This window comes from Platalea leucorodia (genome assembly GCF_965183815.1).
Source record: "Platalea leucorodia genome assembly, chromosome: Z".
Taxonomy (NCBI): Eukaryota; Metazoa; Chordata; class Aves; order Pelecaniformes; family Threskiornithidae; genus Platalea; species Platalea leucorodia.
The window spans coordinates 70563148-70580122 of record NC_138858.1 but is presented as its reverse complement, the minus strand read 5'-3'; the positions used below and the strand labels follow the sequence as shown (position 1 = coordinate 70580122).

The following is a 16975-nucleotide window of genomic DNA, read 5'->3' as shown; positions in this document are numbered from 1 at the left end:
TTGAAGAAAATAAAGAGGGATTTGATACCCTCTTTCGAATTGCTTATGTTAGCCAGAAGTTTTTTTTTTTCTTCCCTGAGATGGTATTACCTATGAACTTATATTCATATTCTGACTTTGAAGGAAACTGTGGATGAGTGGTTTGATTTCATCTTCACTGTATGTGAAAACACTTTCACAGCACTTGTAGTACTTTGTGTCTTTAGCACTCTGTCCAGTTTTCTTTGTAAGCAGTGAGAATTCACACCACACCACTACACCAAGCTTTAAATAACTTTTCAGTAAAAGTAACAAAGCAAGAAGATGACTGAAATTACATTGTCTAAAATCAAAAACAGGTAGTTTTTGCATCATTAGAACATGCCTAACCTTCAGTGACAAACTGACAAAGAAAAGTTGTTGGTCGATTGCTTCATAGTAAGTAGTTGTTTCCACATTCCTCTTAATTTTGCAGAGTCATAATAAGAAAAGACCACCCAGTCTTTTTTTTTAATGCTTGTAAAAAGGAAAAGCTTTTTTGTCTAATTTGACAAACTTTGCTTTTAAAGATCTCTTCCAGTTTTGCACTGTGCTGTGTTGCCTCAGAAGTGTTGATGTTTGCTTGTGTCAGGGCAGCGATGTCTTTTTCATCACACTCCAACACTGGTATGTCCTCAATCCAAATGGGTGGCCCAGGTTCAAGGCCTTTCTGGGTTGCTTCTGGCAAGGAAGAGATACTGGCTGGGAGTCTGGTATTTATTTGTAAATTGTGAGTATTGTAGCAAAAGCTGTACATCTGTTCTATTTCTTAGAATACAGTAAAAATAGTAGGTGACTTCCTAATTAAAAAAAAAAAAAAGAAAATATACATTACTTTACAAACAATCTTATTCCCTAAGAGCTCTGTCTTTGATCCTGCTGGGGACTAGACTGCTAGTTAACATCCCTCACTCCCTCATGGCTTTCCAGTGTCTTTCAGCAGCTGAGACTTGTGTGCAAGCACCCAGTTTTGCCCACTGGAGATCAGTTATATGTGTGCTGACAGCCACTAACACCCTTTTAGCACAGAGAAAAACCCAGACATTTTATCTTTGCCTGTCTGCCTAGCAAAATCCAAATTGGTGATACTCTGAGTGACCCATCCCAAACAAAAGAACTAATTTACAAGTTATCTAATCTTGACATTTTGTAAATATTTAAGCAGATTTTTTTGAAAGGGTATTTTCACATCAGTTACCTTGATTTCACGTGGATCTGAGCTTCCTTAGATCTTTCCTCTCGCTGCTGGCATCTTTTATCTTATGCCTCAGTAGAAACGATAGATGCTTGCAGGTTTGCTGGTGGTGAAGAAAGGCCTTTCATGATAAAACAATGCAGTGTTGCAGTATCTTATTGAACCAGGTAGGCTCAGAAGCTAATGCTGCAAAAAGATGCCAGTTTCCTCCATTCATCTAAAGCCTTCTTAAAGTATTACTCATCTGCATGACTACACCATATAAAATACCTGTTGGAGCAGTTGCTCTAGATGTGGATGCAAATGACAAAAACCCAGGTTTCTTTCCCTGGACAATGGGAGGTTTTGTCTAGCTTTTAGTTGAGACCAAAGGGGTGGCTTTCTGAGTGGTTTAGATTACAGTTTGAGCTTTCTCTAAGTCCAGCTTTCTTCAGACCCAGCATTAGATGTGTATCTGATTTGAACATAAAGTTTTGGTTTGCAGCTCCATGTTAATCATGTCAGCTACAAGCAAGCTGTGTGAGAAGCTCTCTAAAACATTCTGTCCGTGTTGTTGAGCTGCTCTCCTTGCTGTAGGACGTTTTGACCGTTGTATATCCACATACAAATCTATCTCAGTCTGCCTCCAATGCTGTAGGGCTGAACTTCACTGTCCTAAGATACGTATCCAAGTTGCAATGTTTGCCATTTGAGTCCGTAATCTTAAGTTTTCAGATGCTAATGCTAGGCTAATGTTGCACTTAATATTTACACTCAGTTCTGTTAGCTTTCTAGAATTGGATTATTTTCTGAGTACAATAATGGAAATATTTCATAACCATGCCTACGTGACATCTTTTTCATGTGTAGCTCGTAAAAAATGAATTTCGCTGTGATCAAATTCAGCGAACATGTGAGGTCCGAAAAGCTTGAAAGCATTTCTGGAGCCAGCATGCTTACTGCTGGGCTCTCTGTTTCTTCAGCAGTGGTTCTCTACAAGTACAAGCATAAGAAGAAAAGAAAAGTGAATTCTTTATCATTCAAGGTGAATGTAAGACTGTTCTGTGAGTCTTGATGTGAGATATCTTTAGAATAGAAGTGTGAACTCACTGGTCTTTGTGGTGTTTGAAGACTTACATGATAGCCCTGGTGGAAATAAATGAAACACAGAGTTGTAACTCCTTATTTTTCCTTGCAGTGTTCTTGAACTTAATTTTTTTTATATTATAATTTCTGTGCCAAATAAGCTGTACAAAAACATGAAAGATCAAAGAATTTAATTTCTTCTCAAGAATAAAATTATTTAGTTGTCAAAGTAGAGTTCTGCCTAAAGAAGAAAGTTGTATTCTGCTAGTTACAGACTGTACACTCTATAAGCAATATGCAACAATGAGGCTGTACATGCTTTCCCAGAGCTTTTTTCCATACTTGGTACATTGAAATTTAATAGGAAGAAAGGGTATATTTATTTTAAACTTTTAGTGAGGTTGCTTCTTCAGAGAGCTTTCTGCAGTATTAGGAGTACAGTATGATTTGCAAAATTAGGTGAGAGATGAAGTAGGGAGGTGGTCATTATTAGGACCCGTGTTCCTTAGATTAATCAGTGGTATTCTTAGTAATTGTGTGGCGGCCTGTTAGTGAATGAAACTTAACAATTTTCAAACACATCTTTTCCTGGATACTGTATTTGGGAATTACACCTACATGTTTTCCTGTTGAATCCTGAAATTACAGTGACACATTTGTGCAGATCGATGCTTTATGCTGTTAGTGACTGATACCATGTGGAGACTAGTGAGGAGTCAATAATCATAGACTCATAGAATCGTTAAGGTTGGAAAAGACCCTTAAGATCATTGAGTCCAACCGTTAACCTAGCACTGCCAAGTCCACCACTATACCATGTCCTCAAGCACCACATCTACCCATCTTTTAAATACCTCCAGGGATGGAGACTCAACTACTTTCCTGGGCAGCCTGTTCCAATGCCTGACTACCCTTTCGGTGAAGAAGTTTTTCCTAATATCCAATCTAAACCTCCCCTGGCGCAGCTTGGGGCCATTTCCTCTCATCCTGTCACTTGCTAGTTGGGAGAAGAGACCGACCCCCACCTCGCTACAACCTCCTTTCAGGTAGTTGTAGAGAGCGACAAGGTCTCCCCTCAGCCTCCTTTTCTCCAGGCTAAACAACCCCAGCTCCATCAGCCGCTCCTCATAAGACTTGTGCTCTAGACCCTTCACCAGCCTCGTTGCCCTTCTTTGGACACGCTCCAGCACCTCGATGTCCTTTGTCTGACTATTAAAGACTGAGGCAAAGAAGGCATTAAGTACCTCAGCCTTCTCCTCAGCCTTCGTGGCAATGTTTCCCTCTGCATCCAACAAAGGATGGAAATTCTCCCTGGCCCTCCTTTTGTCACTGATGTATTTGTAAAAACGTTTTTTGTTATCTTTAACGGTGGTGGCCAGTTTAAGTTCTAGCTGGGTCTTCACCTTTCTAATCTTCTCCCTGCATAACCTGAACTTGTACTGTGTATAGTTGTCTTCAAAGAAGGGAAGGGCGGGTGAAGGTATGTACAAAATACAGAGCAGGCATAGAAAGAACTCAGGCTTTCAATAGATCTTCTATGAGCCATTTTCTGTACATAAAACATACAGGTAGGTATCAGTACAAAAGACCTGCTTTTAAATATTTCTTGTGATGGGCATGCACTGATACACATTTACCACCTATTTCCCCAAGAAGTGTGTTTGTTCACTGTGATGTTTTTGTAAAAGTGTATTTCACATAATCTTTGCACAGAAGTGACAACCCTACAACTCTAGATTTTTGTTTTTGAGAGGTTTTCCACGCAAAAGTATTAAACAACCAACCAACCTAATGATGTTATTTATAGGAATGTGAAGTCCTAGTACATTCAAGGCAAAGGAACCGTCTGCCTGGATACAGCTGTTGGGAAAAAAATGCTTTGCTGTTTTCCTTAGCAAGATGGTATTTACTCTGACGAGGTGTATTGAGGTGAAAACTGTAGTTCTTTGTTTCCAGATAATTGTCTCTGTTTTAAAAGCATTTTTCTCCCCTACTGTGGATGAAGGGGCCTGTCTGCCTCTAATGACCTGTGATCTTGCCAGTGTATGTCGTCTTTTTAGTAGTTGTGTCCCGTTTCTTGTCTGTAGCTTTGCACCAGTTCATCCAGCCAGTAATGGATATTTTCATGAGGGTGGAAGGGAACAGGAGGAGTGAAAATGGAAATAACTGAAGTTCTTGTTGCTGTTTGGAAGTATGTCAGCTCTTCTGCAGGTCTCCAAATGCCTGCACAGTCTGTTGGCTCACTGCTGGACTGGGCAATGAATTTATTCTAGGCACTTTCTATGAAAACATGCTTAGATGATCCTGTATCTGCTGGAGTAAGATTATCTGTATGTATCTCCAAACCATCAGTTTCCAGTAGCACGTTGATTAGATCTCAGAAATCAACACAGAGCTTTGGGTACGGAGCTTACGAATACATTGCAAAAGGAGGGAAAGACATTCTTAGTACACTGCTGATTTTGATCTCCCTAAATACCATAGGGAATTTGAAATTCTTAAGCTTATATGAAAAAGAAATGCAACTTTGAAAGGTAAAATGCAGTATATGTACAAACTAAATGTTAACATATCAATCAGGAAGAGAGGGGGTTAGTATGAAAGATGTTCTGTTCTGTAACACTTGCACACTGAGACTTGAAAATGTATGTAATTCAGTCATAAGGCACGATTTTTTTCTCTACAAAAATAATTATTTGGTATTGCAAATGGAAATAAGGTTGGAAGAAGAATGGAGTTTGAAGGTCACATTTTCTGTTGATATGAAAGAAGTGTAATTAGGAATATATAAGTTGGTATTTAACTCCCTGTGTTCTGCTCAATCCCTTAGAATTATATCCATCTAGTGCTGTAAGAATGTGAAGGAGTCTTAATTGCTGTCTCTTAGTTGCAGAGAGTTAAAGAACAGGTGTACTTTTAAGTGATGCTGGTCTGTTTTAACACATCTGCTTTTCTTACCACAGTACAATCCATCTTTCTGACCAAGCAGCTTAAACTGGCTGATAAATTCTGTGAGATACAACTTATGACCCTCTTCCCATCTGTAAGTGCCTAAGTGAATACATAGTTCTCCAGAGTCCAAGGAAATTTAAAGGAAGTCTGAACTGATGTAGCACAGATGCTGATGAGTCCAGAGGGAAATGTAGGCTACTAAGAATCAGCTGGGATCTGTTTAGGAATGCATCTGAATTTGGCCATAAACTTGATTAGTTTAATTATCCATATCCTTCCATTATATCTGAGATTTTAAGGATATGTAATAGGAATAAATAGGGGAATGGAAAGCAAACATGAAAATATTCTTTTGTTAATTGAGATGTGGCTCAAGATAGTAGTAAAGGATATATTAGAATATGGAGACTAGGATATGTGTTGCTTCAGCTAGTTATTATTAACAAACTTTGCTGAATATACTGTAATTTTTTACATGTGCTCAGTCATAGAACATTATCATTATCAGTAGACATTTAGATATACAAACCAGCCTGTCCCTCCATCTGTTTGCTTCGGAATACTTGGCATTTATTTTGCAACGTCGTAAAGTAGTTACAGCTTTGCAGTTGAGAACTATTACAGCAATATCAATTTTTCATATTCAAGTTAGCTTTAAAACCAGAAGTTTGTCTTTTATTTATAACTCCTAGTGCCTTGCTCTATGCTTATGCATGGGGTGGGGAGTTAAACGTGTGGAATACAGCTGGGCAAAACTCTGTCATTAGTAATAAAGCCTTTTGCAGTAATACATTAAAATAGAAGTATCTAGAGCAATGGATTAAAAAACCAACCAACCAACCAAACAAATCCTTTGATTATAACCAGGAATTTGCCTCTGCTTTTTGAGTTATTTTAAGGAAGACATACTTTTTGCATGGTTTCCACAGAAACATTCTGCAGCAAGAAGGTATTCATGGAAAACTGGGGACTATTTTACATCTTGTGTAGTTGAATTTTCCTCATTTTATGCTGATGATCATGTTCAGCAAAAAATTTGCCTAATTGTTTGCTGGTGGTTGTAAGCTAAGTGTATATTAAATGATTGTGGCTGTTTTGTAGAATTAGCCATACATTCAGAATGGCTGTTTTGGAGAGGCTAGCATATTAATGTTGACTGGGAGCAGGAAGATTTTATCTTCCTTTTCCTTTTCCTTCTCTCCCCTCTTCTCCCTCACCCCAAAGGAAGTTTGGTTTTGAGCAGATGTTTTAGAGACTAGTGAAGATGTTATGTTTTTTAAAATTATACCAGACAATAAATGAGAAGATAGGTAAGGGGAGAAAACAACTCTAATCAGTTAAACTTATTATAATTTCACAGAAGTTCTCAGGAGGCTGTAAATTGTAAATTGATACAACCCTGGGGTGAGAGAAGAGGTAGAATGAAATCAGATTCTATTTAGATCTATAAAGGCAAAATAGCACTAAAATTTAATTTCAACAGTTAAAAATACATTCAGTAGTGATATGTGGCCAAATATGTTAAACCATACGTTTCAGAAAACTTATTACCATATTCCTTGCAATGGATTGAGAGTGATGTAAAGATTTGTCTTGGGCGACACCTGCAATTCACGCCCATTTTTCGAGTAGTAAATGCAATGGTCTGTCATGTTTAACAGCAGATGAGCACATTGAACTTAACAGCAACTTTATTTAGCTGAAGGTGCTGCACATCACCTCTTTAGCTATGCTCATTGAGCATATCACTCCAGTACTGTCCCTGCCACTTTTCATGGGTATTGAATCAGGCAAAAAGCCTGTCTCCACATTTTCAAAGCTGCCCAAAGAATGAACGTTTGGTATTTTAGAGATTTCTTTGTCTTCATAAGAATAACATCTTCAGCTATGTTTCTCTGATGCTATGAAGCTGTCAGCCTCAAGGCTAAAACTCCTGAAAGTAGGAGCTAGGACTTTTACTGCCACAGTGACAAAATTTGGGATGTAATTAGAAAAAGTATTAGAGTGACTGAGTGTGACAATGGAAATAAATGCCGTTTAGTTTTGTGGTTACTCTGTTTCATTTTCTTTCACGTGAAGATGATAACAGCAAAGAGAAAATGAGATGCCAGAAATGGGAAAAGAGTAGAGTGAAGGTGAGGAATGGGAGGAAATTTGTCAGGAAAGAGGAAAAGAGAATGGTATACTTGATAGAAGAAAGAAAGAAGTTAGACATCCAGCAAATTACTCTTTTCTTATTTACGTTCTGGGAAACACATACTAGGTCAGAGACAACATCTGAAAACCTGTATGTGTAGATAAAAGAAGGCAGCTTAGCTGCACTTTTCGTAAATAGGCTGACTCTATCTGTACACAGTGACATTTAATTAAGTCAGTAAGCTGAAAGTGATTTTTTTTTTATCCTATGTTTTAGTTATGGTTGAAAAATTATTGCTGTTTGTAATTTTGTATCTTTATCTGAGCAAAATTCCATAAAGTAGATTAGGAATTTGCCTACTCTGGGGCCTTTAGCAATATTCTATCTATACAGTCATTTTTAATACTATTGTACTGAGTAATTAAAGAACTGGATGTTAACCTAGTCCTGTGACACATTGTTTTAATTACGGTTGTTTATGTTCATACAGAATAATGCAAATAAGTGAATAATGAATATCTCGGCTAAAAATGGGGGGCCATCAGCCTACTCAGACATAGCTTTTTCTTGTAGGGACCTAGTTATGATATGATGTTTTTCTGGTCTATATAGGAAGTCCTGATCACATAACAATGATCGTTTGGCACTTTCCTCAAGGGACTCATACTAGTGAGAAATTTAATATTGTAAAAATAACATTTTTAACTGGTCCCACACTTCTGCACGTTTTTTTGTGACACTGCTGTCTGCTGAAGTGATGATGTAGATGTACCAGGTTTTTACACACAGAAACAACTTCTGTTTTAGCAGAGGATTAAGTGCAGATAAACAACATATTTCATAAAAGATTGTTATATCCTCCCTTCCATTGACACTCCCACCCCCACCCCCAGATCAGAAACATAGCCTAGCACGGCATGCTTTCTTTTAGGTCTCCACAGACATTTGCCTGCCACAATGCAACATAAATTTTGTCTTAGTTATCAGACTGTGATTATTAAATAATAATGGGAAGAGAGATCTCAGCCTGTTCATAAAGCATAGTGATTTTTTTTAGTATAAAAAGAACCTGAATTAAAAGGACCATGCTTTTTTCATTTGCACACCCTATCTTATAACTAACAGTAGTTAATGTAGTTAGAGGAAAATATGAAAGACAAGCTTTTCAATTTCTCTTCTTTTGTGTGTGTGTGAGAAGTTGGTCTTGCTTGCTGATTTGAAGTAGTACCAGCAGATGCCCATCTTGAATGAGACATAGAGCTTGGAGAAATGAGATCTGGTGGTTGGAGGTGTCACACACCCACTGCCCCCTCTGGAGGCATTGCAAAACTGTCGTATCGAAATCCAGCACTCTTCTGCCAGAAACCATGCAAGAGATGACCCTGACTATTCATTGTGACTGATAAACTTCAAGATATATGATGTCTTCCTTTCATTCTGAACCTCCTCTTTTCAGTTTCTCTTCCCTCCATTCAAACACCAAAATCCTTCTGGAACGGCAAATGCCAAACAAACATCTAGGCTGAAATGGTAGATCCATTTGCTATTAGTGTATCTTTCTTCTTTCCTCTACCCCCTTTCTTTTCTGAAGAAACCACTTGTTTGCTTTCTCTTTGTTTCTTAGCTGTTAGAAAGCCTTTAAAAATGCTTTTACTTCCCTGTCACAGCATTATGCTCCTTGGAGGGAGGATCAGCTGGAGTCATGGCAAAGAGAACTGCTGTCCTGGTAGTTTAATTTTGTATTCACCATACGATTCCCAGAATTGCATTGTTCCTTCCCAGAGGGGGAAGATTGGTCTCTCATGCAAATCACTGGTCCTTTTCTAGGCTTTTGTAGCCTTCCTGAAATTGTTGGAAAAGATCCTTCTTTCTGCAGGGTAGGGAGGAGGAATTGCACCAGACAGGCTGGCCCCAGTCATTTTGTCCCTTTCCTGTGTCTTACAGCTCCTTTTGAGGAGCAGGCACCAGGCAGTACCTATCCTGAGTTCCCAGGGCTTCTGCGGCTCTTGTGCATTTGGTACGCCAAATTCAGCAGCATTATTTGACTTAAATCGAGACTTGCATTGATATGAGAGTACACAGAATCTGACCCACAGCCTTGTCTGCATGCGAAAGTATTCTTGCTCATTCAAGCTGAATTGATAAATAAGTGGTGCATGAAGTTGGTACCAGTTAAACAAAATTAGCGTGTGTATGTTATTTCAGCTGGTAATATTTTGTGAGTAGAGGTGTCCACAGATTCAGTTTTCACAGAGCCTTGGTAGTGTTTATGAAGTGCAGCTTTTATCCTGAGGAATGCCTCCCAGCCTTGGAAAGTAGCAACAACACGGAGAACGTGCAGCAATAGTTAGTAATTTATTTTAAAATAAGTAAAGTGACAAAGCGAAGTAGAAGGAATAAGGCTAGAAACAGTCTGGATAGATCTGCACTGTGACTGAAAGTAGCAGGCATTAAACTACCTGTTTCTTGCAAGCGAGTTAAGCAGGACAGAAATTTTAATTTAACCCCCATCTCCACAGACATCATCACATGCGTGCAGAGGCTTATTTCCACCATCTGTTTTATCCACAGTAGTTTCCATCAGCTGTGGGTTTTTTTTTTTTTTTAGTGTTTAAGCACTGCTTTGAAGCTGTTGTGTTAATTGTTAACTTGGGCTGAATCTGTGCATAGATGCCTATAGCAGTGTCAGCATGCTAAGATCATAACTGTTAGATTAGTGAATGGAAGTATTAGCTCTGTGCTGGTGCAGTACATTAATAGCTGTGCAAATTCAATCAAATACACTACTAACTTTGTCATTGTGTAATGGTATTTACCAGATCTTAGATGGACTGCTGAGAAAGAGGAATGTAATCTTTCATTTTCATCAGACTTAAAAATAAGGTAACAAAATAATTTTTGTAGAATAATTTATTATTATTCTTCGCAGCAGGAGAATACGTGTACCTGTAGACTTGAATTCTTCACTGAAATGGAATATGCATATATGAGGGACATTGTGGTGAATGGAAGGAAAACTAACTGTTGCAACCATTATCTTTCATGTGGCTTAATCGCACATTCTGAATTATTGGAATGAAAACCAAAAGGAAAAAAAAAAAGTATGATTATTTCTTCCTTTTTTTCCTTTTTCCTTCACAGAACCTGACGAAAGTGTTTGTAGAATTTAGTCATCAGGAGCTGTTTGAGTTCTATAACAAGGTCTGTAGATTTTACAATACTATAGTTTCTTTGTAAACACCTTATGCTTCTCAGCAGGAAGTGTTGCCTATATGAATTAAATCTAATGAAACTGGAAGGAAAATGATTCCAACTCTAATCAAGGCTGTTGGATTTGTTTGATCACATAAAGCATTTTGAAGAAGAGTCCGTGCATTCAAATTTGGAATAGGCAGGGCTTGGGTCATTGTAAGCATACCTGGCAGTTAGATCGAGAGGAGTAGCTGATGATTAACAATGAGGAGCTCTCTGGAAAGAGCATCTTTGTGTTACGTCTTCAGTCGAAATGCCAGGCTCGTAATCCAGTCAAAATGAACTCTATTATTTTTTTACCTTGTTATTATGCATTGGAAATTCACAGCAAAACATCTGTGCATGTAAAAAAGGCAGTATTTAGACAACTGTTTCTTTAAAATTTGAATATTTAAACTGCAGCAATGAATTCTAATAGCTTCATGTAAAAACAAATATTCATGAGTACAGGATTTTTTTATTGCTACGTGAATAGATTTAGTATGCGTAGTTGAAGATACTGGAATGTGATTTTTTTTCTGTTTGCATGTTTCTAAACAACATTTTATGTGAGTGGAGTTTTTTCTCTCTTTTTTGTTCCTTTAATAGCTGGAAACTATACAAGCACAGCTGGATTCCCTTACGTGATGTTTTTGAAGACTTATTTCTCCATCACACTCCTGCCACCTCATTATTTTGAATTGAAGATAGATTGCCAAGCTGTGTTTGCTGAAGGATTCAGTGGGTTGCTTCCTGTAAAATTATCTGGCTTATCTCCTTTTTAGACCAGTAACATTAGCCAAGAGTCTTTGTTAAGAGTCTGAAGGTTCTAATGGACTTTCTCTTGTTTTCTGAGCAATTCTGAAGAATGGCTTTACTTGCAGGGAAAAAAAAAACAACAACCAAACAATGCTACCCTGCTTCAGAGATTTTTTTTTTTGTCCTGTTACGTGTATTACTTGATTTTGGTAGAAATTTGCATACTAGTGAGGGACCAGGAATAAAATCTATTTTTTAGACATGAAAGGAATATAAAAGTAGTAAGAAAATACACAGCTAATAAAACCTCTATACTTTTGAATTGTTATTCACATGCTTGATAATGCTTATTGCAAATTTGTCAAAATAAATTCAGAATTTAAAAATGGTTTGGTTCTGTTTGGGATATTTTAACTTCATTTCATTATCTTTGTTCTTTTTTAGGCTTTTTTTCCTAAATAATCAACAACGTCACTGATTTCAGTGTTTACTTTTGGCGCTCAGAATAAATATGGCTTCTTAGCACTGCATGCATACCAATGAATCTAAGTAGTATGGTCTATAACTGGGGGGAGAAATCTCAGAGTATATAACAAAGAACACCGAAATAGTCTTGACAGTCAGATTTCTGAAAGCTATTTGTTGATCCTTCCTGATGTTGTCCACCACTGTTTTTACAACGAACAAGGAAGAAATAAAAGTACAGTGACTTAAAGGCCAAGTTAGTCATATTTTCACACATTGGTTCCAGATGAACAGGGAATCATGAGCAGTATGAGAAGGTAAAAATCATCTTAGTTCTTCTTTGTTGCTATTCATTGACAGGCAACTTCATTGTTGCACCTTGATGATGGGCACAGTATACAACTGTCTACTCTGGACTAATAGAAGGTGAGAGGAAATAAAAATCTTTGGCATTAGCTTGTTTTTCTTCCTCCCTTGAGGATTCCCTGAACAAGGCTTTTTTCTTCCAGATGCCTAAACCAGGGATGGTTAATACCCAACCAGCCAGTTTTCTTTTGAGACTTGTTTGCTCATGACACTAGATATAAGTATAGCCAAAAGGTATGTTTTGAATAGCTGGTGGTCCTCTTGTGCTAGATTTTGTGCTTTGTTGCTTTTGGAGGGTTGTTTTGGACTTTTTGTCGTGCCTTATTAGGGACTGTACTGTCAGCTCTAGAATACTGAAGGGGTTTGCGCCAGTTGCCTAAGCTGTGAGATAATAGATTTAGAAGATAAAGTCATTAACAGCCTACGTGTGAGTAAAGGCCACTGAAGAGAAAAAACACATTTATCATAGTTCTTAACTGAAATGCCAGATGATACTGTACCACTCTGGTAAGGTAACACTATTACTCTGTTGGGAAGAAGAAATGAGTCACCGTTGCACAGCAGGATCTTACCCTGCACACCTTGTGAGGCTGGCTGCCAAAATCAAGTCTTGTCTCAAGCCACTGGCAAACGTGCCTTATCATCTGGGGATGTAACACTCCCACCCACAGACATCACCTCCTCAGTCTGGCTCTTCAGCCCCGGCTTGCCAGCTCGCTCACCTCAGGGTGCTGCATAGCTTGGTGTCGTTCTGCAGGTGAGCACATACCAACCGTTCCCTCTGCCTGCCAGCATTAGCAGTGCTTTGTGGTTAGTGCAGCTACAAAAATCCCCTACTTCTGGACACTTAGGTCCTGGCTTCTCTGCTGGTCCTGTGGGACAGGATGTCATATGCTAGAACACTGCTTTTGAGCATTTTCCTGAGTTTCCAGAGCTTAAGTTATGGAAGTCAGGTCTGAAGCGAGTTGAAGACTCTCCTGTGTGGATGCAGGACATACTAAGGCAGTTGTCCAAGTGTGAGAGAGGGGTTAAGTTATCTTTGTGAATATAGGCAGTGATTGACGAAGCCTGGAAGAGGGGGTGAAGGCAGGACCAGTTTGGAGTGCAAGAAGCGTTGGACAAATTAGCAGGCACATCTGAAAAGAAGTCAAAGACAGAGTAGGAGGAAACTGGCTGTGGGAAAAAGGAAGGAGAGGACAGAATAATGGATATTCCCAAGGGTGGAATTTGAGAGTTGGAAAACTACAAGGAAGAGAGGGGGAACACTGGAAAAGAGGGCAAACGTGTATATATACAAAGAAAATATTAGGCAGAGGGGGAGAAAAACCTTACATAGTAGGGGAATGGGAAGAAAATGGGGGAAACAAAATAAACCAGAGTTAACTATGAAAACTGACGAGTTGTGTAGCTGTACCTAGTATTTTGAACTAAGCCATAAGTGTCAGCCTTGCTGCAAATTTGGCCAAAATCAAACAAAAGTGTGGGATACAACAAAGAGCATTTTCAATCTAGCTTTCATAGGAAATATTTTAAAAGTGATAAAATACATGTTAAAGGGAAAAATAGAAAAAACAAAGCCTGATTGCAAGGATTCTGTAAAATTTATTAAGTGTTCATCCTTGTTTGCAGATGGATGAAGAGATTTATGATTTCTTTAGCAGTGGTTGCCTTTTCTTTTTTACTAAATGTACCGAATTTCTTACTGTCAGAAGCCATAATAAAAGCCATAGTATACCTCATGGTAAGAAGTACAGTTCTTATCTTTTGTCAAGGAGCACTCATAAATAAACAATTAGTTTAGAAAGGCTTTTCTATATGTAATGGGAGCTTTGGGGTTGTACATTATTAGGTAGCGATGGCATAACCAGTACCATCTTAGAGAAGAACATTGTCACTTATTTAAGTGCTCCTGTATAAGGAGAGAAAAATGACTTACCGTGAAAGAGCAGAGCTAGTTAGGGGTTTTTTTAGGTCTTGCAGAAAAGAAGGCTTTTATTCTGGTTGCTACTCTCTGGCCTGAGTAGACCTGGAGATGGGAAGATTAGTCTTCCCCTGAGAGCAGCTGCCCCTGCTTAGTTTGGATAGAGTCCTGGTGTCCCAGCAGTGTCAGGGAACGAGAGGAAAACAAGAACCAGTACAGACTGGGGGATGCCTGAGGACGATGGGACTAGACCCAATGCAGCAGCGACTAGACCCAATGCCATATCTCAGAGGCGGTGAGAAGAAAAACACTTTCCTGGGAGGAAGAAGGCATGTAGCCTATTCAGAACTGAATATACCAGGTTGGTGTGGCAGCACAGGCAGGGATGTGCATGCTGAAGGTCTTCAAGCTTTTGTTTTGCATTCTGGTAAAACATAGTTTTGAAGAGTGAGCCATGTGGGCATTTTGGAGTTTTTACTGCAGGAAAGGGATACGCCCCAGGCTCTCTTCGGTTCAGGGTCCTAGCAAAGCATTGGTCTGTAATGTATCTTGGGCATGATCCAGAACTGAAATTACCAAGGCTTCCGATAGTGTTGAAGGAAGATATTTACAGGGATTTATGGAGCTCTAAAACTGGAAATTTGAATAAGTAAAAATTGCTAAATCTGCTTTCAGATCTTTCAGTGCATTTTAAAACCATTTGATTCATCTTTGCTCAGGCATTAAAGACAGTATTTTCTGTGACTGTACTTCTCTCAAAGCTGTAATAATAAAAACCTGCCTCAAATGGATCATTGGCAAAAGAAGGAAATCTTTCGGTTTGGGTATAAACAAGCATCAGTATTGTTTTGAAATGAAGACTTGGAGTTTTGGGCCTAAAATGAAAACCAGTGTGAGAACTACCTCAAAATACTAACTTACTGGTAAAGAGCAACCATTTGTACATCACTTAGCAAAACCAGCACTAATAGCACATTAATGCTTGTTGAGTATAAATGCATTAGATTATCTTTGCCCAGTTCAGCCTTAGGCATATACTTCTTGTTTCTCAACAAAATATGAAATGTCTGTAAGTTTCTGCAATCTATTTTTATTGAAATAAAACCTGTAGGTAGATAGACAAATATAACTTTACTATCTCAAATTTTGACTGATTGCCAAACCTGCTTTGGCTCTCCAGAGGAGGCTTTCAAATTCCCCTTTAATTCCTGGGTTTATTGACACATCAATTTTGAGTTATGGCTTGCAGCTTCATTTCTTACAGTCTGCGATTTTAAAGACTCTGAATTCTTGTTCTTTCAGAGCATAAAGAATTTACTGAAATGCTAAGTCTTATGTCTTATTCCTTTTCTAAGGAAGAAAAGTGTTTATTGTGATAAAATGGTATAAGCTCCCCATCACACTTGTTCCATCTCATATTCTCTGATTTCCAACAGCATCAGTAACATTTCATTATTTGGCCATATTGACATATCATATTTCAAGGATTATGAATTCACTCACATTACAGTAAAGAAAGGACAGAGCTTAATAATGCTTATTGCCCAGTAAGTATCACATCATTTTGTGACCTTTGTATAGCTTATTTGACTAATGAAAATGAACAATATTTTGAGCCAGTGTGAGAAAGTTCCTGTTCTATGGATCAGCCAAACTGGCCTTCTGAATAACAGTGATTTCATCCAGGTGGATGAACTACGGTGCTGCTGTCTGATACGCTGTTGATGGTGTCTCATTAAGGTAAGCTAATAAGATGCTTTTATATGTAACTCTTGCATAAAGTGATTTCTAATTTCCATAGTAATGAAGGCCTTAGCCTTTGTAATTGTGTTGATCAGACCAAATTATATGCTGTAATTTTAACTGAAATAAAGTGTTGAGATATCCCTTCATTCCTTCGTTATTTTGTTTCTCAAGAGAGAGGAGAAAATATTGGTTTGTTACAAATCAGATGCTGTCCAGCTGTGTTGACCTATGTATCCAGGAAGCACTTGCCCCTCTCATTGACAAGATTAGTTCCTTCTCTACTGAGGGCAAAATATCTTTCATGGTTTTCCAAGGTTTTCTCTATTTACTGAAATCGTAGGAAGGCAATGTGGAGCTCTGCACATGTTGGAAGCATAACTATCTTGACTGGCTGTTCAAATAAGATGATCACCTTGTTAGAGCAAATTTCCAGTGGGACACTTTTAACTTCTTGTCATCACTGTTACCTTAACCGTCCCTCTATGGTAGCATACAGCATACATTCAAGGAAATCTGGATGAATGCAGTAACTGTCTCTGAGACAGCTGTACAGATTCACATGCGCTGGCAGCTGGCCTCTTCTGTAGAGTACTAGTTATGGGATTGGACATGCTGGAGCACCAGATCGTCTTTTTTGGAATTCACCCTCTGGTCATTCAGGACAAGTGAAGGAAGGAGAAGCAGCACTCCCTGGTCAGTGCTAATGGGAATCCTTGCATCTGTGCTGTGTTGGAAAGCTCATCCCATGAAGGTTAATATGAGGAGCTCTGCGTACAGGTGAGCTGACTGTTTCTTCTCCTTCCAATCCACAGGTTCAATAGTAGGGCAATTTAACTAAATTGCATTTCACGGGCAGCATGAGAATGCTGCGCTTTTTCCAGCACCCACTTGTTTGTTTTTCTGCCTACAGACTGTTAAGAAATGCAGCTTTGTTTAAAAAAAAGGCAAATAAAAGCAGTTTGAGTTAAGAAATTGTACAATTAATATATACAGTAAGCGTTTTGAAGGAAGTTTGCTTTCTTGGATTTGTTTGTACTTTTGAAGTGTTTACCGTAGCCAATATCCTTGTAGGCAGCAGTGAATGCATCTAAGCAAAGCCCAGGGGAGCGAGGAAAGGACC

At 38.5% G+C, this 16975-nt stretch overlaps 1 protein-coding gene across 1 annotated transcript in view; it reads left to right on the top strand.

Moving 5' to 3' along the window:
• Positions 1-11619, top strand: part of COMMD10 (COMM domain containing 10) — a 114189-nt gene extending 102570 nt beyond the window's left edge. The window contains exons 6-7 of the mRNA XM_082336617.1: positions 10509-10568; positions 11208-11619. Of these exons, the coding sequence (XP_082192743.1) occupies positions 10509-10568; positions 11208-11246 (99 nt within the window). The 3' untranslated portion in view covers positions 11247-11619. The remainder of the gene's footprint in view (positions 1-10508; positions 10569-11207) is intronic.
• Positions 11620-16975: the final 5356 nt, after the last annotated feature.